Source organism: Lolium rigidum, chromosome 7 (assembly GCF_022539505.1).
Source record: "Lolium rigidum isolate FL_2022 chromosome 7, APGP_CSIRO_Lrig_0.1, whole genome shotgun sequence".
NCBI lineage: Eukaryota > Viridiplantae > Streptophyta > Magnoliopsida > Poales > Poaceae > Lolium > Lolium rigidum.
In genome coordinates, this window is record NC_061514.1 from 103113946 (window position 1) to 103139805 (window position 25860).

Below are 25860 nucleotides of genomic sequence, written 5' to 3' on the forward strand. Positions count from 1 at the left end.
AATACAAGTTTTTCAAATTTCATAATGACTTTGCATAATAAATATTTTTTTACAACGATTATTGATATGCCAGGGTACATGCAACGGTGGTACACCGGAATTAATATGCTGTCGGAGTAGTGCAATGTTTACCCAACTCGTGTTCTTTTAACAAGACAAAATACTTGCTATTTTTGTTGACAAGAAGAAGCTTAGAGATGTCTTACAAGCAAAACCCTTGCCTACAATGGACAAAACATAAATAGATAATTCTACTCTTCTGACACTATATTATTTTAAAAAATTGCCCCGGCGAGATGCCACAATGTTGCCTCATCGTCGACCTTAGACACAAGCATGGTAGAGATAGAAAAGTGGTTTCAAATGATGCGGCCATTTCTTTCCTTCCAAATCTCACATGAAACCAAAATTACAAGAGAATTCATGGCCTTCTTTAATTGACCACTCTTGTGAATCCTCATAACCCACCATCTTTGACGGTGTTCATGGCATGTCAAACCGTTGGCTCATTGTCATCAAGGGCGCCATTGCGCCAAGCCAATTATTTAAGGTGGACCAAACTCGAATAGTGAAACGACATTTGAATAGAAGATGAGCAACCTGATTCTTGAACTTGGTTAGATAGCTTTCTAAGCCCATAATTTTTCCACCATCTTTGCTCAAGCCTATTGCTAGCGTGTAGTTGACACACGTCTGTTGGGAACCCCAAGAGGAAGGTGTGATGCGTATAGCAGCAAGTTTTCCCTTAGTAAGAAACCAAGGTTATCGAACCAGGAGGAGTCAAGGAACACGTGAAGGTTGTTGGTGACGGAGTGTAGTGCGGCGCAACACCAGGTATTCCGGCGCCAACGTGGAACCTGCACAACACAATCACAATACTTTGCCCCAACTTAACAGTGAGGTTGTCAATCTCACCGGCTTGCTGTAAACAAAGGATTAAACGTATGGTGTGGAAAATGATGTTTGTTTGCGAAGAACAATAAAGAACAGAGTTTGCAGTAGATTGTATTTCAGATGTAAAAGAATGGACCGGGGTCCACAGTTCACTAGTGGTGTCTCTCCGATAAGAAATAGCATGTTGGGTGAACAAATTACAGTTGGGCAATTGACAAATAGAGAGGGCATAACAATGCACATACATATCACGATGACTACTATGAGATTTAATCAGGGCATTACGACAAAGTACATAGACCGCTATCCAGCATGCATCTATGCCTAAAAAGTTCACCTTCAGGTTAGCATCCGCACCCCTTCCAGTATTAAGTTGCAAACAACAGACAATTCATTAAGTATGGTGCGTAATGTATGATGACCCACAAGTATAGGGGGTGTATCGTAGTATCTTCGATAAGTAAGAATGTCGATCCCAACGAGGAGCAGAAGGTGTTGACTGGCAGTTTTGATGAAGGATTCACTGTAAATGCTCACAGACAAGTATTCAGGGGGTTTTGATGTAACAGATGAATAAAGTAAAAGTAAGTAAAATGCGAGAGAAATAATTGCAGCGAGTGGCCCAATCCTTTTTAGCACAAAGGACAAGCCGGTTTGTTTACTTATAATGACCAAACGTTCTCGAGGACACACGGGATTTTAGTCTAGTGCTTTCCCTATATACAGTTGATTAATCTTCATTGTTTTGATAAGTGTTGTGTGGGTGAACCTATGCTAATGTACCGCCCTTCCTAGGACTAATACATACTTGTGATTATACCCCTTGCAAGCATCCGCAACTACAAGAAAGTAATTAAGATAAATCTAACCACGAGCCTTAAACTACGAGATCCTGCGATCCCTCCTGCATCGATATACCAACGGGGGTTTAGGTTTCGTCACTCCGGCAACCCCGCAATTGGCAAACGAGTACAAGATGCATTCCCCTAGGCCCATAAATGGTGAAGTGTCGTGTAGTCGACGTTCACACGACACCACTAGAAGAATAACACCACAACTTAAATATCATAACATTGAATATTACTCAACCATAATTCACTACTAACATTTAGACTTCACCCATGTCCTCAAGAACTAAACGAACTACTCACGAGACATCATATGGAACATGATCAGAGGTGATATGATGATGAATAACAATCTGAACATAAACCTTGGTTCAATGGTTTCACTCAATAGCATCAATAACAAGTAGAAATCAGTCCCGGGAGAGTTTCCCCTATCAAACAATCAAGATCAAACCCAAATTGCTACAGCGGTGACGATGTCCAGCGGTGGAGATGGCGGTGATGATGGTGGAGATGATGATGATGGGGATGGAGATGATGTCCAGCTCGATGGCGGTGACGATGGCGTCGATTTCCCCCTCCGGGAGGGAATTTCCCCGGCGGATTCCTGCCCGCCGGAGAGCTCTTTCTCTCCGGTGTTCTGCGCCCGCAGAGGCGGGCCGTAACCCTTCGTGAGGATTCCTCTGTGGCTTAGGTCTTCGGGACGAAGGGTTTCGCGAAGAAAAGGAGGCGAAAGAGGCTGAGGGGGCCCCACACCACATGGTGGCGCGGCCAGGCCATGGGCCGCGCCGCCCTATGGTGTGGGCCCACCATGGGTCCAGCTGACTCTCCCTTCTGGCTTCCTTCGTCATCTGGAAAAATAGGATTTTTGGTAAAACTTCCTTCCACAGTTGATCTTCCGAAATATTGCATCCCGACGGTGCTTTTTCCAGCAGAATCCCGGCTCCGGTGCTCGATCTCCAAATAATCATGAAACATGCAAAATAGATGAAATAACATAAGTATTGTGTCCCAATATGAAATATATCAATGAATAACAGCAAATTATGATATAAAATAGTGATGCAAATTGGACGTATCAATGTAATCAACACAAATATCCTTAGACAAAGCATTGATGTTTTATCTCTAGTGGCAACAGCACATCCACAACCTTAGAACTTTCTGTCACTGTCCCAGATTTAATGGAGGCATGAACCCACTATCGAGCATAAATACTCCCTCTTGGAGTTACAAGTATCAACTTGGCCAGAGCCTCTACTAGCAACGGAGAGCATGCAAGAACATAAACAACACATATATGATAGATTGATAATCAACTTGACATAGTATTCCATATTCATCGGATCCCAACAAACACAACATGTAGCATTACAAATAGATGATCTTTACAAATAGATGATCTTGATCATGATAGGCAGCTCACAAGATCTAACATGATAGCACAATGAGGAGAAGACAACCATCTAGCTACTTCTATGGACCCATAGTCCAGGGGTGAACTACTCACACATCAATCCGGAGGCGATCATGGTGATGAAGAGTCCTCCAAGAGACGATTCCCCTCTCCGGCAGGGTGCCGGAGGCGATCTCCTGAATCCCCTGAGATGGGATTGGCGGTGGCGTCTCTGGAAGGTTTTCCGTATCGTGGCTCTCGGTACAGGGGTTTTCGCGACGAAGGCTATAAGTAGGCGGAAGGGCAGCGTCGGTGGAGGCACGAGGGCCCCACACCATAGGGCGGCGCGCCCAGGCCGCGCGGCCCTGTGGTGTCGGCGCCTCGTCGCCCCACTTCGTAACCCTTTCGGTCTTCTAGAAGCTCCGTGGAAAAATAAGTCCCTGGGCGTTGATTTCGTCCAATTCCGAGAATATTTCCTTTGTAGGATTTCTAAAACCAAAAACAGCGAGAAAACAAGAATCGGCTCTTCGGCATCTCGTCAATAGGTTAGTGCCGGAAAATGCATAATAATGACATAAAGTGTGTATAAAACATGTGAGTATCATCATAAAAGTAGCATGGAACATAAGAAATTATAGATACGTTTGAGACGTATCAAGCATCCCCAAGCTTAGTTCCTACTCGCCCTCGAGTAGGTAAACAATAACAAGGATAATTTCTAAAGTGACATGCTATCATAATCTTGATCAATACTATTGTAAAGCATATGAGATGAATGCAGTGATTCGAAGCAATGGTAAAGACAATGAATAAACAACTGAATCATATAGCAAAGACTTTTCATGAATAGTACTTTCAAGACAAGCATCAATAAGACTTGCATAAGAGTTAACTCATAAAGCAATATATTCTTAGTAGAAATCTTTGAAACAACACAAAGGAAGATATAAGTTTCAGCAGTTGCTTTCAACTTCAACATGTTTATCTCATGGATAATTATCAACACAAAGTAATATAACAAGTGCAATAGGTAAACATGTAAGAATCAATGCACACAGTTCACACAAGTGTTTGCTTCTAAGATAGAAAGAAGTAGGTAAACTGACTCAACATAAAGTAAAAGAAAGGCCCTTCGCGAGAGGAAGCATGGATTACTATTTTTGTGCTAGAGCTTTTCATTTTGAGAACATAGAAACAATTTTGTCAACGGTAGTAATAAATCATATGTGTTATGTATAAGACATCCTATAAGTTGCAAGCCTCATGCATAGATTACCAATAGTGCTTGCACCTTATCCTAATTAGCTTGGATTTACATGGATTATCATTGCATAACATATGTTTCAACCAAGTGTCACAAAGGGGTACCTCTATGCCGCCTTGTACAAAGGTCCAAGGAGATAGATCACATTTGATTTCTCGTTTTTGATAGATCTCAACTTAGACATCCATACCGGGACAACATAGACAACAGATAATGGACTCCTCTTTAATGCATAAGCATTCAACAACAGATAATATTCTCATAAGAGATTGAGGATTGATGTCCAAGCTGAAACTTCCACCATGATTCATGGTTTTAGTTAGCGGCCCAATGTTCTTCTCTAACAATATGCATACTCAAACCATTTGATCATGATAAATCACCCTTACTTCAGACAAGACGAACATGCATAGCAACTCACATGATATTCAACAAAGGTGTAATAGTTGGTGGCGTCCCCAGAAACGTGGTTACCGCTCAACAAGCAACTTATAAGAAATAAGATACATAAGCTACATATTCTTTACCACAATAGTTTTTAAGGCTATTTTCCCATGAGCTATATATTGCAAAGACAAAGAATGGAATTTTAATGTAGCACTCAAGTAATTTACTTTGGAATGGCAGAGAAATACCATGTAGTAGGTAGGTATGATGGACACAAATGGCATAGTTTTTGGCTCAAGGATTTGGATGCAAGAGAAGTAATCCCTCTCAATACAAGGCTTAGGCTAGCAAGGTTGTTTGAAGCAAACTCAAGTATAAACCGGTACAGAAAAACTTACATAAGAACATATTGCAAGCATTATAAGACTCTACATTGTCTCGTTGTTGTTCAAACACCTCACCAGAAAATATCTAGACTCTAGAGAGACCAATCATGCAAACCAAATTTTAACAAGCTCTATGTAGTTCTTGATTAATATGTGCAAAGTATATGATGCAAGAGCTTAAACATGATCTATATGAGCACAACAATTGCCAAGTATCAAATTATTCAAGACATTATACCAATTACCACATGAAGCATTTTCTGTTTCCAACCATATAACAATGAACGAAGCAGTTTCAACCTTCACCATGAACATTAAAAGTAAAGCTAAGAACACATGTGTTCATATGCAACAGTGGAGCGTGTCTCTCTCCCACACAAAGAATGCTAGGATCCGATTTTATTCAAACAAAAACAAAAATAAAAACACACAGACGCTCCAAGTAAAGCACATAAGATGTGACGAAATAAAAATATAGTTTCACTAGAGGTGACCTAATAAGTTGTCGATGAAGAAGGGATGCCTTGGGCATCCCCAAGCTTAAATGCTTGAGTCTTCTTAAAATATGCAGGGATGAACCACGGGGGCATCCCCAAGCTTAGACTTTTCACTCTTCTTGATCATATTGTATCATCCTCCTCTCTTGACCCTTGAAAACTTCCTCCACACCAAACTCAAAACAAACTCATTAGAGGGTTAGTGCATAATCAAAAATTCACATATTCAGAGGTGACATAATCATTCTTAACACTTCTGGACATTGCACAAAGCTACTGAAAGTTAATGGAACAAAGAAATCCATCAAACATAGCAAAACAGGCAATGCGAAATAAAATGCAGAATCTGTCGAAACAGAACAGTCCGTAAAGACGAATTTTTCTGGGGCACTTAACTTGCTCAGATGAAAAAGCTCAAATTTAATGAAAGTTGCGTACATATATGAGGATCACGCAAGTAAATTGGCAGATTTTTCTAAATTACCTACAGACGGGGCTGCTCAATTTCGTGACGATGAAGAAATCTGTTTACGCGCAGTAATCCAAATCTAGTATCAACCCTACTATCAAAGACTTTACTTGGCACAACAATGCAATAAAATAAAGATAAGGAGAGGTTGCTATAGTAGTAACAACTTCCAAGACTCAAATATAAAATAAAAGTGCAGAAGTAAAAATAATAGGTTGTCTCCCATAAGCGCTTTTCTTTAACGCCTTTCAGCTAGGCGCAGAAAGTGTGAATCAAGTATTATCAAGAGATGAAGCATTAACAGAGGGGTTTGGAGTTTTCTCAACTATGCATTGTATCTTATCTATGTAAGTTTCAGAGGCCCCTTTTTCATTACTCTTAGGCTTGCTATTCTCATCAAACAAATTTTCAGGAACAATCCAATCATAATTCTTTTCTAGTGCCTCGCACATTCCTAAGAGCTTGCAAGGTATTGATGTCTTAATCTCCCCTTCACAATTAACTTTATTAGTGTACTTTAATCTATCTTTTTCCATTTTTTCAAGGGTACTAGCAAAATTGGTATAAAAGCCAAGCAACTTATATTTAATAAAGACTTTTCTAGCTTCTCTTGCTACATCACCAAATTCTTTAAGAATGGTTTCTAAGACAAAATCTTTCTTTTCTCCTCCTCCATATCACAGAGTGTAAGAAACATATGTTGCATTACGGGGTTGAGATTAACAAATCTAGCTTTCAACATGTGTACTAAAGAAGCAGTAGCAATTTCATAAGTAGGAGCAAGTTCTACCAAGTGTCTATCTTCAAAATCTTCAGCTGTACTAACATGAGTGAAAAAGTCTTCTATATTATCTCTTCCAATGATAGACCCTCGTCCTACCGGTATGTCTTTCAAAGTGAACTTAGGAGGAAACATGATGAAATAAACAAAAGGTAAATAAATTAAATGCAAGTAACTAATTTTTTTTTGTGTTTTCAATATAGAGAACGCAAACAAGATAGTAAATAAAGTAAAGCAAGTAACTAATTTTTTTGTATTTTTGATATAGAGATCAAACAAAGCAGTAAATAAAATAAAGCAAGACAAAAACAAAGTAAAGAGATTGGATGTGGGAGACTCCCCTTGCAGCGTGTCTTGATCTCCCCGGCAACGACGCCAGAAAATATCTTGCTGGCGTGTAGTTGACACACGTCTGTTGGGAACCCCAACGGGAAGGTGTGATGCGTACAGCAGCAAGTTTTCCCTCAGTAAGAAACCAAGGTTATCGAACCAGTAGGAGTCAAGGAACACGTGAAGGTTGTTGGTGACGGAGTGTAGTGCGGCGCAACACCGGGGATTCCGGCGCCAACGTGGAACCCGCACAACACAATCACAATACTCGCCCCAACTTAACGAGTGAGGTTGTCAATCTCACCGGCTTGCTGTAAACAAAGGATTAAACGTATGGTGTGGAAAATGATGTTTGTTTGCGAAGAACGATGAAAGAATAGAGTTTGCGATAGATTGTACTTCAGATGTAAAAGAATGGACCGGGGTCCACAGTTCACTAGTGGTGTCTCTCCGATAAGAAATAGCATGTTGGGTGAACAAATTACGGTTGGGCAATTGACAAATAGAGAGGGCATAACAATGCACATACATATCACGATGACTACTATGAGATTTAATCAGGGCATTACGACAAAGTACATAGACCGCTATCAAGCATGCATCTATGCCTAAAAAGTCCACCTTCAGGTTAGCATCCGCACCCCTTCCAGTATTAAGTTGCAAACAACAGACAATTGCATTAAGTATGGTGCGTAATGTAATCAACACAAATATCCTTAGACAAAGCATTGATGTTTTATCCCTAGTGGCAACAAGACATCCACAACCTTAGAACTTTCCGTCATCGCTCTGCATTCAATGGAGGCATGAACCCACTATCGAGCATAAATACTCCCTCTTGGAGTTACAAGTATCAACTTGGCCAGAGCCTCTACTAGCAACGGAGAGCATGCAAGAACATAAACAACACATATATGATAGATTGATAATTAACTTGACATAGTATTCCATATTCATCGGATCCCAACAAACACAACATGTAGCATTACAAATAGATGATCTTGATCATGATAGGCAGCTCACAAGATCTAACATGATAGCACAATGAGGAGAAGACAACCATCTAGCTACTGCTATGGACCCATAGTCCAGGGGTGAACTACTCACACATCAATCCGGAGGCGATCATGGTGATGAAGAGTCCTCCGGGAGATGATTCCCCTCTCCGGCGAGGTGCCGGAGGCGATCTCCTGAATCCCCCGAGATAGGATTGGCGGCGGCTGCGTCTCTGGAAGTTTTTCCGTATCGTGGCTCTCGGTACAGGGGTTTTCGCGACGAAGGCTATAAGTAGGCGGAAGGGCAGTGTCGGTGGAGGCACGAGGGCCCCACACCATAGGGCAGCGCTGTCCCCACCCAGCCACGCGGCCCTGTGGTGTCGGCGCCTCGTCGCCCCACTTCGTAACCCCTTCGGTCTTCTGGAAGCTCCGTGGAAAAATAATACCCTGGGCGTTGATTTCGTCCAATTCCGAGAATATTTCCTTTGTAGGATTTCTGAAACCAAAAACAGCAGAAAACAACAACTGGCTCTTCGGCATCTCGTCAATAGGTTAGTGCCGGAAAATGCATAATAATGACATAAAGTGTGTATAAAACATGTGAGTATCATCATAAAAGTAGCATGGAACATAAGAAATTATAGATACGTTTGAGACGTATCACCTATCTATCGTCCAAACCTATATTTTGTAAAATCAACCAAGTAATGATTCATGTTCATTTTGGACAAAGCCGATCATTTCCAAAAGCTTGTAAAATATAACAATGTGGCCGCAAGATAGGCCATTTTGGGGGTTGATTTGGGACACCCACGAATCATTTTCCATAGCCTTGATAACTGACCATTTCCAAAACAAAAAGAAAGAGATCTTAAAATCAGCGGGGCAATAACTTAGGTCGCATGCCATGAAGCCAAGATGCCTCCCAAAAAAAGGTTGTCTTCCCATTTCCACTGTTAACTTTGTGGTTGCCGGAAGCTCCCGATCTTGAGGTATGCAAGGATTTCCATGGCCAACACATGGCTTGACTTCATCATCCCATTTGTTCCATAGTCGTCTCATACGAAGAGCGGATGCAAATAATTTGAGGTCGAGAATCCATAGACCTCCACATTATTTGGGCTTGCACATCGTCTTGCAATTAACTTTGCTGTTTCAAGGCTCTTCTTGTGCTGTCAAATTTCATTAGCACCTCCATCGAAAATTCGTAATGTCAAGCACGGTGATGAAGTAAATGGCTATGCTCATGAGTAACGCCTTGACGAGGATTGCTCGGCCGGCCATGGTAACATGTCTTCCAATCCATGGAATGAGAGCATGGTGGCGACCTTATCTTCCAAAGGTTGAAAGTGGATTCTATTGAGTCCTTAGTGTGGGGCCACAAAGATAGTGCCATTATATACAAAATAGAGGAAGGTGCAGGTTGTAGTTGCCCTTCCTCGGATTCAGTGTAGGTGCCCTTGCTCGGTGGCCTTGCGAAGAATGTGATCTGGAGGATTGATGGCCATAACAAAGAGAAACCGCGAGAGGGCAAGAGAATGTCGCCTTGCCGGAGGCCTCTACCATGCCGAATAGGGTCATTGGCAATACCATTTAGAGCATCTCCAACAGGCGCGCTATATAGGCCGCGCGGCATAAAAACGTCAGATAGCGCGCGCGGGAGGGAATGTGGCGCTCCAGCAGGCGCGGTAAACGGCACGGCGCTGTAAAAATTTTAGGGCGCGCGGCGTTTTGCACAATCCGGAGCGGCATATCTGGCGCGTCGGCTACGGCCGCGCGGCATCGCTCGTCCAAGCGCGAAAATCCCCCGCGCTAAAACTTCCTCCCTCCGCGTCGCTGCCCCGAGCCCAATCAGTCGTCTCCGCGCGCCGCCGGCGATCCCGACGATGGACGACCCCTCCGGCAACCCGCCGACCCCTCCCTACTCTGTCACACCCTCCGCCGCCGCCACTTCCACCGCGCCACCGCCAAACCCTAGCGGCGGCGCCGACGCCGGGAACCCAACGGCTGCTGCGCGCGCGCTCTTCGTCCCGCCGCGCGGGCACCGCACGCGAGCGCCGCCGCGGCGCAGATGGCCGCGCAGGGCGCCGGCAACGCGCGGCCCGCGCCGAGGAGAGGGAAGGCGCCGTCGACCAAACGGCCGCACCTCGGCCCCGCCGCCGTCGCGCCGCCGAAGAAAGCGAAGGCGCCCGTCCCCCGCCGACAGCCTCCTCCTCCGGCGCCAAACCAGGCGCCTCCTCCTCCTCCTCCTCCTCCGCCGACCCAGCCGACACCTCCGTCCGGCAACCGCGCGGGCGCACATATGGTGGATGGTGAAATGCCCGAGAGGTAAAAAACACTACTTTTTGTCGAATTGTGGTTAGATGCATACCTAGCCGATGGTAATGAATTTCATTGCAATGTAGAGTGGATGATGCGGCATTCATGGAGACAATGAATGTTGGATCCTCGTTCTTGCATGACGATGAAGCCGCCGATGGGGAGGAGGAATATGAGGATGTAGATGAGGAAGGAGAAGGGTTGATTGAACCTCGCCCTCCCGGCCGGGCCGCCAACTACACCATAGCGGAGGACAAGTTGCTTTGCAAGACGTGGTTGACAATTGGAATGGATCCAACAACCGGTACCGATCAAACAAGAGAAACATATTGGATGAGGATGACGGAGTACTTCAACACAAACACAAGTGGGATCGAGCGAACCATGCGCTCACTTCGGTCCAGTTGGTCCGGTATCAACACCGATTGCCAAAAATGGGCGGGCGTGCAAGCCAACATTAATGTTCTCAATCCAAGTGGCACTAATGAGAATGATAGGGTAAGTCATTCTACTATGTTCACCATATGGCTCATATGAGAAGAATACGGTTGTACTTCATATGGCTCATCTATTTTCTTTTCCGCATATGTGTAGAACTCCATGGCTCAAGGATTGTTTAGGGATGTGGGAAAGAAGAACAAGAAAGGCAACAAGATTCTTGGCAAGCCATTCACCTTGCATCATTGCTATGACGTGTTAGGGAATGAAGAGAAGTGGAAGACGCGCGGCAAGTTGGATGCGGAACCTATGGCGGCCAATGCTACCGGTGATGCAACAATCATCGATGATGATGATTCAAGTGATGAAGGGAAGAAGAGAAGCTCCACTCCTCACCCCGTCAACAATGGGCGGAGGAATTGTAAGGGTATTTCACCCTTATCCATTATTTTGGTAACGATGACACCGTGCTAAAGTATTTGGCCTAATGTGTTTATAAGGATAATCTCAGGTATTAGGCAATGAGGCGTAAATGGTGTATCAAAGGAACAAGAAGGCTAAAGGAGACCCCCCATTTCAACAACAATCAAAAAGGGGTTACAGGAGAAATCCGGTCACCAGCCCGGTCCAACCGGGCCGCCGACCGGCCGATCCGAGCGTGCTGGCCGGTCAACCGGTCGGCAACCGGGCTTCAAAGGAGGAGCCAGCAGACCCGGTTTTGCGTCCGGTCAACCGGGCTCCTGACCGGCGGGTCCGGCGCCCCGTCCGGTCGACCGGTCGGCAACCGGGCCGCAACCGGCCACCAACCGGAGAAGCGCCAGGACGATGCAAAGGAGCCCCGGTCACTGATCTGGTCCGACCGGCCTCACGACCGGGCTGTCCGGTCTGTGGCCCGGTCTGACCGGCCGCACGACCGGGCTGTCCGGTCTGTGGTCCGGTCAACCGGGTTTGTCGAGGAAAAATGCTGAGGTGGCAAGTGGCAACGGCCAGATTTTGAAGAACACTATAAATACCCCTTCTTCTACCTTGGAAGGGTTAGGCAACATACTACAAGCTGTTCTTGAGCTCTCTCTCTCTCACTCCATTGCTAGAAACACCAAAAGCCTCAGATCTCCCTCCTCCTCCACCCAAACTCAAATCCCTCGGGGAATCATTAGAGGAGGACCCGATCTACCGTTCTACCAAGCCAAATCTCATTCCCCTTGTATTCATTGAGAATCTTGCTTCCTAGGGTTCCTTGGAAACCCTAGGTGGGCAAGAGGAGTCCGGAAGCATCCGGGCTGTGGATTTGCTCCGGGCAAGATTGTGAAGGTTTGGAGGCTACCTCAAAGTCTACCACAAGTGAGTGAGCTATTCCTTCGTGGGATAGGCTCCGGAGAATAGGGTGAGCCTTCGTGGCGCGGGGAATCCTTCGTGGGACCTCCACTCCTCCAAACGTGACGTACCTTGTTGCAAAGCAAGGGAACACGGGAATACATCCTCGTCTCCGCGTGCTATCGGTTATCTCTAACCGAACTCCTTACTTGTGATTTAATCGCTCGTGAGAGCCTTCGTGCTCGAGTTAGTTGTATCCTCATATAGGTTGCTTCACCTAGTTTGCATTAGGCTCACCTTTATATTCCGCAAAGCCTAATATTGCAAAGAAAGAATTAAAATCTGTAGAAACCTATTCACCCCCCCTCTAGGTTTACCATCTCTATACTTTCAATTGGTATCAGAGCCTGGACTCTTATTAAGGGCTTCACCGCCTTAAGAGTGAGATGGATAAACTCTTCGAGGGTCTAGATGACGACTCTAACCTTTCGGTTAAAGAGATGAAATCTAGACTCTTGGCATATGATGCCGAGAAGAAGAAAAAGGAGGATGAGTTACAAAAACAAATGACAGAAATGACTGCCATGCTTAAGAACTTAACCGTCCGGTGGGACTTCTAGTGGGGCTTCGGTCTCTAAGGAAACCTACCATGAAGCTAACCATGACTATCCCAAAAACACTTCACCCATGCCTCATATAAACCATAGTGGGACCGTTCCCCATTTTGATGGAACTCACTTTCCACATTGGAAATCTGCTACGAAATCTCATATTCGCAGCTGCTAGTGTGGAGCTATGGGAGCTCATTGTTCATGGACATCGGGAGCCACAAGATCCTACTCGGTTGACCTCCACCGAGTTCTACAACCGTCAACTCAATGCCTCCGCACGTGACAAGATTAGAAGTGGCATCAACCGCAAGCTCCTTGATCAAGTCGATGACATTGTCTCCGCTAAAGAGTTGTGGGATCGGATCGTAGTACTCCAAGAGGGAACCAATTTGATCCAATCAGCTCTTTATGAGACCGCAAAGCAAGAGGCCCACCAGTTCATGATTCGAGATGGAGAATCCGTATCCGATGCCTATGCTAGGCTTGGTGCTCTTAGAGTAAGAGTCAAGGGACTCGGTGCTGAGAAGTACAATGACGGCTTCGAGATGAATGAAGCCTTCATAAAATCCAAGGTCATTTCTATGATTGCCGTCAAACAAGAAGACACCAACCTTGCTCTCAACTTGCAAATCATGACCAAGAGTGCCGATCTCAACTCCGATGATCTAGTCTCCTATGTGGCCGCCAATGAAAGCATGGCCAAAGCCGGAAAGAGGCTCAAGGCAATGAACCGTGTTGATGAAGCCTCACACAACCATGAAGCGTCACACAACCTTGCTCTCAAGGCTAGAGCTGACCATGGAGGAGAAGAAGAATATGAAATTGAAGAAGATGAGGAGATGACTTCAACTAGTGACATCGTCATCGACTTTGCCTTCTTTGCCAAGAAGTACAAGGGAAAGTTGCCTATGCTCCTCAATGACAAGAAGAAGAAGAGAACTTGCTACAATTGTGATGAAGATAGCCACTTTGCAAATGAGTGCCCTTATGAGAAAAGGGTAGACAAGCCAAGATTCATCAAAGGGGTCAAGCCAAGATTGAAGCCAAACCCAATCAACGATCGATTCAAGAAGAACAAGGGAAGAGCTTTTGTTGGAGCCGAGTACTTGTCCGATGATGAAGAAGAAGATGAGGAGAAGGAGGTCGGGTGGCCGGTTTGGCTTACTCCAAGCCCGGGTCACTCTTCACATATGACTACTCCAAGGACTACTCCACGGAGAATGATGTTGGTTCCTCCTTCATGGCAAGAATCACTCAAGATGATGACTCCGATGACTCTTCCTCCTCTACAATCGTTGGCTCTTGTCTTATGGCAAGGGAAACCAAGGGGTATTCCTCCGGTGGTCCAAAATGGGTGTTTGATAGTGGATGCACTAATCATATGACCGGAGGAAAAGGTGTGCTTGATCAATTCATTGAAGATATCAACAAGAAGTCAAGCATTACCTTTGGTGACAACTCAAAGGGAAAGGTACTTGGGTATGGCAAGGTAGCAATCTCTAAGGACTTGTGCCTTGAGACGGTTATGCTTGTTGAACACCTTGGCTATAACTTACTTTCTATATATCATCTTGCCGATGCCGGTTACAATTCATATTTCACTAAATATTATGTGCAAGTCTTTAGGAGTGACAATCTCAAATTGGTCCTTGTTGGATATGTGGAGAACAACCTTTACGTGGTTGACCTCTCGAAAGAGAGCCCCTCCTTCTCCACATGTCTAATGGCGGCCAAGCATGACGAAGGTTGGTTGTGGCATCGCCGCCTTGGTCATGTTAACATGAGGAATCTTAAACAACTCCTAAAGGGTGAGCATATTGTGGGACTAACCGGCGTTTCTTTTGAGAAAGATCGTGTTTGTAGTGCATGTGTAGCCGGAAAGCAACTCAAGAAGAAGCATCCCATCAAGAGTATTGTTACCACATCTAGGCCTTTGGAGCTCCTTCATTTGGATCTCTTTGGGCCATCACATTATGATACTCTTGGTGGGAGCAAGTATGGACTTGTCATTGTTGATGATTACTTAAGATACTCTTGGGTCTTTCTCCTTAAGTCTAAGGACGAGACCCATAGAGAGTTCATCACCTTCGCCAAGAAAGCTCAACGTATGTATGAATCCGAGATCAAGGCAATTAGGACCGACAATGGCACCGAGTTCAAGAACTACACTATGCAAGAGTTTGTTGATGATGAGGGCATCAAGCATGAGTTTTCGGCGCCATACACCCCTCAACAAAACGGTGTTGTTGAAAGGAAGAACCGGACTATCATTGAGATGGCAAGAACCATGTTGAGTGAATTCAACTCACCCCACAACTTTTGGGGAGAAGCCATCTCTACGGCCGTCCACTACTCCAACCGGCTCTTCCTCCGTCCCCTCCACAACAAAACCCCATACGAGCTCCTTACCGGTAACAAGCCTAATGTCATGTATATTCGTGTCTTTGGATGCAAATGCCTTGTTAAGAACAACAAAGGAAAGCTCGGTAAATTTGAAACTAGAACCATAGAGGGTATATTTGTTGGATATGCGGAGAACTCTCACGCCTATAGATACTACAACCGGTCCTCCGGGACTATTGAAGTATCTTGTGACGTGGTGTTCTTGGAGGATAATGGCTCCCAAGTGGAGCAAGTTGTTCCATGTGTTGCGGGTAATGATGATGATCCATCTAGTGCCATCAAGCATATGGGCATTGGACACATCCGGCCCATGGAGGTTCATAATGATGATCAAGATGATGGAGTAGATGTTTCAAGCACGCCACAAGTGGAGCCTAGCTCAACTCAAGCCGAACCATCAAGTGCAACTCAAGAACCATCCTCTACTCAAGATGAGTCTCAATCCGAAGAACAAGAAGAAGATCCTCATTCCATGGAGCAAGATCATGATGACGATCAAGAAACATCCTCAACTCATGATCAAGCTCAAGTGGTCCCTCATGATCAAGTACTAGCAAGAAATGAATTCATAGATCATGAAGGAACCGTTCGGAAGATCAAGGCCGCTACAAGGGCAAGCGACATGAAAGTGGATCAAGTCCTTGGTAGCATCTCAAGAGGAGTGGTAACTCGTAGACACCATGCATTACTTATCACTTATTGTCAACATCATGCTTTTGTGTCTAGTTTTGAACCACTTAAGGTACATGAAGCCTTGGTCGATCCGGATTGGGTAATTGCCATGCAAGAAGAATTGGAGTGTTTCACTCGCAATGAAGTGTGGTCTCTAGTTGAGAGACCCAAGGATCATCGCATCAATGTTATAGGGACCAAATGGGTATTCAAGAACAAGCAAGATGAGAATGGCATTGTCATACGAAACAAAGCAAGGTTAGTGGCGCAAGGGTTTGCCCAAATAGAAGGTATGGACTTTGAGGATACCTTTGCGCCGGTAGCCCTTCTTGAAGCTATTCGTCTTTTGCTTGCATTTGCATCTTTCCACAATTTCAAACTATTTCAAATGGATGTAAAAAGTGCATTTTTGAATGGTCCTCTAAAAGAAACCGCATATGTGGCTCAACCCCCGGGTTTCGAAGATCCATGCCGACCCAACCACGTGTATTTACTCCATAAGGCACTCTACGGTCTCAAGCAAGCTCCACGTGCTTGGTATGAGTTCCTTAGGGATTTCTTACTACATGATGGGTTTTGCATGGGTACATGCCGATTCCACCCTTTTCACTAAGCGGGTTAAAGGGGTGGCTTATTTATATGTCAAATATATGTTGATGATATTATCTTTGGTGGAACTAACCCCAATCATAACAAAGCTTTTGAGCTATTGATGACTAGGAAATTTGAGATGTCCATGATGGGAGAGTTGAAGTTCTTCCTAGGCTTCCAAGTGAGGCAACTTGCAAAAGGCACCTTCATCTCTCAAGAAAAGTATGTGAAGGACATGCTCAAGAAATTCAACATGATCAATGCAAGCCCAATGAAGACACCCATGCCCGTAAAGGGGCAACTTGGTTCATGTGACGGTGAGAAGGATGTGGACATAAAGGTATACCGCTCCATGATAGGATCCTTGCTCTACCTTTGTGCCTCTAGGCCGGATATCATGCTAAGTGTAGGGATGTGTGCTCGTTTTCAATCCGCTCCCAAGGAGAGCCATTTAATGGCGGTCAAACGAATTCTAAGATACCTTGTTCTCACTCCTACTCTCGGGCTTTGGTATCCAAAGGGGTCAACCTTTGAACTCATTGGCTATTCGGATTCCGATTGGGCCGGTGATAAGGTTGACCGGAAGTCTACCTCCGGGGCTTGCCAATTTATTGGCCGGTCATTGGTGAGTTGGTCATCCAAGAAACAAAACTCCACCGCATTATCCACCGCTGAAGCCGAATACATATCCGCGGCATCTTGTTGCACTCAATTGTTATGGATGAAGCAAACCTTGAAAGACTATGGTGTGTCTCTTGGTACGGTGCCTCTTCTTTGCGACAATGAAAGTGCAATTAAGATCGCCAATAACCCGGTTCAACATTGTCGCACCAAACATATTGACATTCGCCATCACTTCCTACGTGATCATGTTGCCAATAAGGATATTGATCTCACTCATGTGGGAACAACCTACCAATTGGCGGATATTTTCACTAAGCCTTTGGATGAAGCCCGCTTTGTTAACTTGAGAGGAGAACTTGGTATTCTTGATCCTAAAAACTTGGATTGATTAACTTCTTGCACTATATTCTTGCATTTATCTTGCTATCTAGCTTAGAGGCATAGCACATATGGGGATAGTCATCTTACCATGTCTTGGTATGATGCATACCTATGTGTGCAACATAAATAGACCCAATGTCATTATATGGACCCAAGCATGTCTCTTCGCGGTCACATGACATTTGCGCTTTTCACATAGGGGGAGTAATCCCCGCCCCTCATTGAGCCTTCATTACACATTGATTTGACTATATAAGGCCAAATGATCTTATTGCAAAAATCATTCCAAAATGACTTATGATTCTTGATATACACTTCGAATCATGCCCATTGTTGCTATTCACATCTTGTTTGGATTTTCTCTCCAATGGGTATGCCTAGAGAACTTTGTGTTTCCAACCCCATGTCTATGCTCATCTCATCATCATCTATCTATCTATATGTACATGTCATCATTTGAGCACTCACACACATTACACAAAGCATAGGGGCAAAAACGAGGCAAAATTAGGAAATTCTGGGCTGGCCGGTCCCTGGCCCGGTTGGACCGGGTCCCTGACCGGATGGTCCGGTTGACCGGGCGGCAACCGGGGTCTGGGCCGGGTCAGCCGGTCACCAGCCCGGTCTGACCGGACTCTTGACCGGTCGCGCAGCCTCCTATATATTGGGGAAGGGATACCCCTTGGGGTCATCTTCCCCATTGTTCCCCAATCTCCAACCTCCATGGCCGGCGCCCTGACCATCTCCACCACAGCCTAGGTCCTTCCCACCACTAGTTCCTCCCCAAACTTCACCCAACCGTAGATCGGGGTCTCTCAAGCTTCTTCACCAAGGGATTTGGTCCTTCTCGAGTTCGTTTGGAAGATCTTGGGGATTTGGCCCTCAAGCCCTCTTCACGTGTTCTTCTTGCTCACTTGGGCAACAAGGACAATGTCATCGGGTAAATTTCCCTTCTATTCCCTCTCCTTCTTGATTTCCCTCTCCCATTGCCACATGTTGAGGAAAGTTGAGAAAACTTAGGGTTAGGGTTAGGGTTTGTAAAGTCCTCATGCCTTTAGAGTGTCTCACACCACAATGCACTTCTCCACTATATTGCTATAGTCTATATTCAAGTTTATGAGCTTTTGCATGGTTTTGTGGTAGAAAATCTGGGCACAACATTACAACTCGCCAGACCCGGTCACACGCCCGGTCAGACCGGCCGCTCAACCGGCCGGCCCGGTGCATGGCCCGGTCGACCGGGCGCAAACCGGCCTGTCCGGTCTGCTGCCCGGTTTGACCGGCCTGTGCGCCGAGCTGCCCGCTTTCGCACAATTTCATCACTACACTTGAATATATGCTATGCTCTCTTGGCTTCTCTCTTACCGATGACATGTACGCTTACCCCACTACTATCCCCGCTCTATTTTTCTCATTCACAGTAGTTGGAGTGGTGAGCCACGTGGCAATGCTTCCAAGAGAGGAAGGACCGATCCTCCTCGCCGTTCTAGTAGCCGCGTTCCCCCTCAAGCTCAGCAGGTACCGACGGTGGCAGCTCGCTTGGGGGTAGAACCAAGTCTGTTGCTACCAAGCACAAGGATAAGCATGTTGCCCACGAGGATGATGAGGTAGTGCCAACCATCAATGTTGGGGCTGCAAACCGTCTTGAGTGGCAGGAATGGAGGACAGTGAATCCGTATCGCTTTGAGAAGCCAACTTACACTCGTACGGACAAGGCCTTCTGGACCAACACACAAGCAGCCCTCTGGGAGGGTTTCTATGATTCTCATGAGTATATGAAGCATGGTAATATTGTATCACCCAAGGCCATCAATCCTGACGAGCTTGCCTTGCATGAAGCCACAAAGTACCGTTTTGTGGTTCAAACCTTGAAGAGTCTGGGATTGTATGACCTCGTGTGCCTCAAGCCTGATGATACACAAGATGCTCCTACCTTTTGTCCCCTCCTTGTCCGTCGTTCCACCGCACCGTCTTCTTCCATGATGATGAGGACCGCACCCTCACCCGGATGACCGGCAAGACGAAGTACTCATGCTCCTACTCTCGGCTCCGTGCAGCCATGGGTTGTGGTGATGACAAGAATCCGAGGTACAGGATTCATTCACTGGTCCAGGCTTACTAGGGGTGACATCTCTTTCTACTATCCTGCGAACCCTTCGCCTGGACCTCCCACTATCTCTCGGGATGTACTACTCCTATCCGGTACTTGCCAAGCTCGTTCCGTGAGAACCTCATCGCCAAGTCTGGCGACCACAGTGAAGTCCGGAACTATCACCTCAACTTGATGTACTATTGTCATCCTGACAGGGTAAGGAAGATTGATGGCTATGATCTTATCTACTGTGAACTGAAGAGAGCAATTATGGACCGCATGACTCCCAACTATGCCCAGTATGTTCAGCGGCTCATCAACTACATTGTTCCCGCTCCTCGGAACCCCTATTGGTGAAAGTGTCATCATGGAACCATTCAGGTTCCCCATTAAGGAGGCCACTCGTCCAGACGTTCCCTCCATGATGCCCACCACTGAGCGCCGTTCCAAGGCACACCATGATCATGATGCTAGCTCCAGTCACTCTCGGCGTTCCCAGCATGGGGCCGCTCGATTCTTCACATGCATGTTCCAAATGTGCAAGAACAGCAATGATGTTGCACATCAGACCCTTTCTATGACCCAGGAGACACGGAGGCGCCGGAATGAATTCATGGCCTCAAGGAACCACCCCGTTCCTCCTCCTCGGAGCCGAGCCGGAGCCCGTGGTAGCTCCTCGCTGGGAGATGCCTCTTCTTACCGATGAGATGCTCCGAACTTCGACTTCTCCGTGTACGCTCATGGTGCTCTTCCTACTAGGACCGCTCGTGCTCCCACTCCTACTCGCTGATGATGCCGATGATGATGCGGGTGATGATGATGCGGATGATGATGATGCACGCGAGAGCTCCTCCTCGCTTGGGTTTGGTCACTACCGATGGGTGCGATAGCATCTCTCCTCTTTTCTTCGCCTTTTTGGTGTTCCGATGCCAAAGGGGGAGAAGAGAGTAGAGTCTAGGACCACGGGGTTCTTTGAGTGCCACAAGCCATGGGAGTTGCCTTATTTGGATTTTATATGGCTTGTGCTTGTTTACTTTGAGTTTTTCAAGAACCATTTGCTATTTCCAATAATTCATGTATGGATGTGTATGGACGACTATTATGTGTGCTACTCTATGTTAGGATGATTATGTGTGCTATGCTTATATATCTTGATATGCACATCTCCATACCATGCTTGTTTCCTAAAGATATTGGGGGAGCTTCTCATGTTTCACAAATGGTGCACTTTGCATTCAAACGCAAATTCTCCAAGTGCACACATTATGGGGGAGCTTTCGTAATATCTTATATGGAATCAAGGTTTAGAGCTTATCATAATATCTATTTGTGACTCTAGCTCGGTTTGTCATCGTATACCAAAAGGGGGAGATTGTAAGGGTATTTCACCCTTATCCATTATTTTGGTAACGATGACACCGTGCTAAAGTATTTGGCCTAATGTGTTTATAAGGATAATCTCAGGTATTAGGCAATGAGGCGTAAATGGTGTATCAAAGGAACAAGAAGGCTAAAGGAGACCCCCCATTTCAACAACAATCAAAAAGGGGTTACAGGAGAAATCCGGTCACCAGCCCGGTCCAACCGGGCCAGCGACCGGCCAGTCCGGCGTGCTGGCCGGTCAACCGGTCGGCAACCGGGCTTCAAAGGAGGAGCCAGCAGATCCGGTTTTGCGTCCGGTCAACCGGGCTCCTGACCGGCGGGTCCGGCGCCCCGTCCGGTCGACCGGTCGGAAACCGGGCAGCAACCGGCCACCAACCGGAGAAGCGCCAGGACGACGCAAAGGAGCCCCGGTCACCGATCCGGTCCGACCGGCCTCACGACACGGGCTGTCCGGTCCGTGGCCCGGCTCCGACGGCCGCACGACCGGGCTGTCCGGTCTGTGGTCCGGTCAACCGGGTTTGTCGAGGAAAAATGCTGAGGTGGCAAGTGGCAACGGCCAGATTTTGAAGAACACTATAAATACCCCTTCTTCTACCTTGGAAGGGTTAGGCAACATACTACAAGCTGTTCTTGAGCTCTCTCTCTCTCACTCCATTGCTAGAAACACCAAAAGCCTCAGATCTCCCTCCTCCTCCACCCAAACTCAAATCCCTCCGGGGAATCATTAGAGGAGGACCCGATCTACCGTTCTACCAAGCCAAATCTCATTCCCCTTGTATTCATTGAGAAGCTTGCTTCCTAGGGTTCCTTGGAAACCCTAGGTGGGCAAGAGGAGTCCGAAGCATCCGGGCTGTGGATTTGCTCCGGGCAAGATTGTGAAGGTTTGGAGGCTAACTCAAAGTCTACCACAAGTGAGTGAGCTATTCCTTCGTGGGATAGGCTCCGGAGAATAGGGTGAGCCTTCGTGGCGCTGGGAATCCTTCGTGGGACCTCCACTCCTCCAAACGTGACGTACCTTGTTGCAAAGCAAGGGAACACGGGAATACATCCTCGTCTCCGCGTGCTATCGGTTATCTCTAACCGAACTCCTTACTTGTGATTTAATCGCTCGTGAGAGCCTTCGTGCTCGAGTTAGTTGTATCCTCATATAGGTTGCTTCACCTAGTTTGCATTAGGCTCACCTTTATATTCCGCAAAGCCTAATATTGCAAAGAAAGAATTAAAATCTGTAGAAACCTATTCACCCCCCCCTCTAGGTTTACCATCTCTATACTTTCAGGAATGTGCATGGTAGGAAGACCGCCAAGGAAATGAAGGGAAAGAAGGCCGGAGATGATGACATTGCCATGGCTATGGAGAGGATTGCAAATGCAAGGTTGCAAGCAAATGAAGATAGAAAGATGCAACGAAACTTGGAGAAAGAGGCTATGGATGCTATTGAAGCTAGGAGAGCCGCTTTGGAGGAGAGGATTGCCGCCAACGAGGAGAGGAAGTTGGCTTTGGAGGAGAAGAGGCAAGCCACCGAGGAGCATGCACGCCTAGCGGAGGAGGAGAGGAAGCTTTTCTTGATGGATACTTCCCATATGGATGAGAGGCAAAAGGAGTACATCAACCTTCTTCGCGATGAAGTGTTGGCCAAAAAGAGATTGTTGGTAGCCAACATGAACACTTCCACTACCGGCATGTTTGGAGGAGGCATGTTTGGAGGAGGCATGCCGACGTTTGGAGGAGGCATGGGAGGCATGGCCGGCATGGGAAGCATGCCCATGCCCACCATGGGAGGCATGGCCGGCATGGGAAGCATACCCATGGCCGGCATGGGAAGCATACCCATGGCCGGCATGGGAGGCATGGCCGGCATGGGAGGCTATGGAGGCATGGCCGGCATGGGAGGCTATGGAGGCATGGCCGGCATGGGAGGACCAAGCTATGGAGGAGTGTTTGGAGGGACCATGGGATGCTCCGTGAGTGGTGTGTATGGGAGTATGGGAGCACCACCGGGAGGCTTCGTGTCTTCCATGAATGCTACTATTCCTCCTTCAACCCAAGATGACGAGGAGGAAGAAGAAGGTGTTGACTTGGAAAATGCGGAAGTGTGATATGCATTTGTGATATGCATTGTTCCACTTTGTCCATTTGAACCATATGTCGTGTGTCATTGTTGAACTACGTCATTTTGTGTGTCCTTGTTGAACTATGTGATGTTGTTGCACTTTGTGTCATTTGTTTCATGAATTGTGAATGCAATTATGTGTGTTTATTTGATCTTTGTGAATGCAAAATAGTCTAGAAATCTGTTTTCCGCGCCCGCGCGCGCTGTATTTTGCCGCGCCTGGCGGAGGACCATTTTTTCTGCCCGCGCACGCGCTGCATATTAGCGCGTCCGGCGGAGGAAAAAATGGCACAGCGCGCGCTATCTGTTTACCGCGCGCGAATTCTTAGTTTTAGCGCGCCGCGATATAGCGCGCCTGTTGGAGATGCTCTTAGGAGCACCCTTTGAGGTAGGGGTAGAAAAAGAATAGCCGAGATCCAATATGTAAATTTGCTAGGCAATCCCCAAATGTTGTAGCGTATCCATTAGATAATCCCAACGAACCGAGTGAAAGCTTCAGCACTTGAAAAAAGAGAGGAGAAGAAACATTTTCCACGGCACAATACTACGAGGTCCAGACGCTAGCTATAGCTGGACCGGCTAAACTTCGTTACAGCGCCTGCAGGAAGCTCTGAAAGCCTGAATGAAACCGAAACACACGAGCTGATCAACACGGAGGTCGCATCGTACGCGACTGTAGTATAGTAACTGTTCTTTTTTTTATAGAAATTCCGGCCGTCGGTTACGGTTTGGGTCGACGGGCCGGGCGGTCAGTTCCGACGGGGTGGAATGTCAGTTGCGCATGGTGATGGCGGTGGAGGAGGTGATCATGTGCGTCACGGTGGTGACCCACCTCTTGTAGACGGCGTAGTCGTCGGCGCGGAGCTCCACCTTGCCCCTGCTCGTCGCCACCTCGATCGGGTACGTCGTGTCCTCCTCCCGGCTCGCCTTCTCCGGGGCGCACGGGCTCACGTCATGGACGATGCCTGTTGGATGGAACATGTTAGTCAGTGTGGCTGAGGAAGATCAGAAGTGGATTTGATCGAGACGCATGGTTGATTTCCTTACATTCTCTGGCGTTGGAGAAGGCCTGCATGACGAGGCTCATCTTCTTGATCCGGAGCACGAGCTTGCCGTTCCTGTCCGGCGCCGCCGACACCGTGTGCAGCTTCCACTTGCCGTCCGGCATCGCCACGAACATCTCGTCGCCCCTGGCCAGCGCCGCCTTGGACCTGGCGTGGTTGAAGTCGAAGTCCAGGTCGTCCTGCCACGGCGCCGACCCCGCCTGGTCACCCCTCTCGCTCTGCCCATGGCGCCCGCTGCCGCCGCGCCTCCCACGCAGCGCCGCCGCGCCCCGCAGCGCTGTATATCAAACACGCGATCAGAACACAAAAACATCTCCAGCAGGTCTGACATAAAACATCTCCGGCAGGTCAAGAGGGCTTACAGGTGGCAGCGGCCGCGGTGAGCGTGACGACGTTGCTGGCGTCGGTGGCGGCCACGGCGGCGCGGACGGCCGCGGCGACCTGGTCCCGCGTGGCGCCCGCGGCCTCGGCCACCTTCGCGCACTGCGCCGCCACCAGCGCGGCCGCCGACGCCACCGACGTCTCCCGCATGGACGGCGAGGCCGAGCCACGCCTCCCCGGCGCCGAGTTCTCCGCGGCGATGGCGGCGAGCACGGCCGCCACCCCGGCCACGGACACCGCGGCGTGGACCTCCGCCCTCTGCAGCCGCGCCTCCTCCTTGCGCTTCTGCTTCCGCTCCTTGACCCACTTCTTCAGCGAGATGCCGCTCCACGGCGCCGCCATCTTGCGCGGGAGCTGCGTCCATCCACGCAGGTTTCAAACGTTAAGTAAATCTCCGGCGTTCCGTCACCAGCATGGAAGCATAAGATCACGCCATTTAATTTTCCTCGATCCGCACGTTAATTGGATGTTCAAATCAATCACCCAACATAAATTTGGAAATGAGCTAGGGTGTCTGCCATCTGGCTTCTTCAATTGCACGATTCGTTCGATTTGCATCAGGATTATGTTTCGATTTCCAAATCATGCTAATTATAACCTACCGGCTACTATATTCTTTCACTCACCCATTTCTTCTTGTTGTCATAGTCCAGCTCCGGATGAATTGCCTTCTGCAGCCATATCCACGACTGAAGAAACACAAGAAGAAAACACAACTAAACATCAGTCTATTGCATCTACACCATGAACACGGGATGGCCAAATGAACTTTGTACCTTCAGATCGTCGTATTTCCATTGCGACTGCGTCCCGCCGTAACCGCTGCTGTCGACGACCAAGCTGCGGTCGCTCCTCTGCAAAAGCACCCGGACATCGATCGTTTGTCATGTGCTCCAATTCTCATCTTTAGCACGATCTCCTGACAAAATATTATTTGCTACAGTACTCTGAAGTTACACTCACTTACCTCCAACTGCGACAGGTCTCTCCTATCATCCTCAAGTGCCACGACCGGGTGCTCCACCAGCGCCAACGAGCAATCCTCCTTCGGCCCCGTCTGAAGAACTTGGATCGCCGAGCTGCACCATGCACTCGAGAGCAGGTCCATCGATGGTGGTGGCTCTTCGCGCTCAATCGCAACCGAGCCTCTGTCCGGCTCCATGGCTACAGCTAGTTCGACCAGAAGTTTTTAGCAACTGATCAAGGAGATTTATACAGGGTGGTGCT

The 25860-nt window shown here is 47.3% G+C and overlaps 1 protein-coding gene across 1 annotated transcript; it reads right to left on the reverse strand.

Moving 5' to 3' along the window:
• Positions 1 to 23675: 23675 nt before the first annotated feature.
• On the reverse strand, positions 23676 to 25860 carry LOC124678266 (VAN3-binding protein). Its single transcript, XM_047214183.1, has 6 exons — positions 25608 to 25860; positions 25410 to 25485; positions 25260 to 25322; positions 24615 to 24987; positions 24236 to 24529; positions 23676 to 24153 (listed from the first exon to the last, which is right to left on the reverse strand). Exons 1-6 carry the CDS (start codon positions 25793 to 25795, stop codon positions 23960 to 23962), a joined length of 1188 nt encoding a protein of 395 aa, XP_047070139.1. The 5' UTR covers positions 25796 to 25860; the 3' UTR covers positions 23676 to 23959.

What these genes read in the sequence shown, in the direction of transcription:
- LOC124678266 (XM_047214183.1), bottom strand. Translation starts at nt 25,795, where the DNA reads ATGGAGCCGGACAGAGGCTCGGTTGCGATTGAGCGCGAAGAGCCACCA. An exon ending in ATGACAACAAGAAGAAATGG is followed by an intron (nt 24,988 to 25,259) that starts GTGAGTGAAAGA and finishes GGATGGACGCAG; the next exon opens with CTCCCGCGCAAGATGGCGGC. An exon ending in CTTCTCCAACGCCAGAGAAT is followed by an intron (nt 24,154 to 24,235) that starts GTAAGGAAATCA and finishes TCCATCCAACAG; the next exon opens with GCATCGTCCATGACGTGAGC.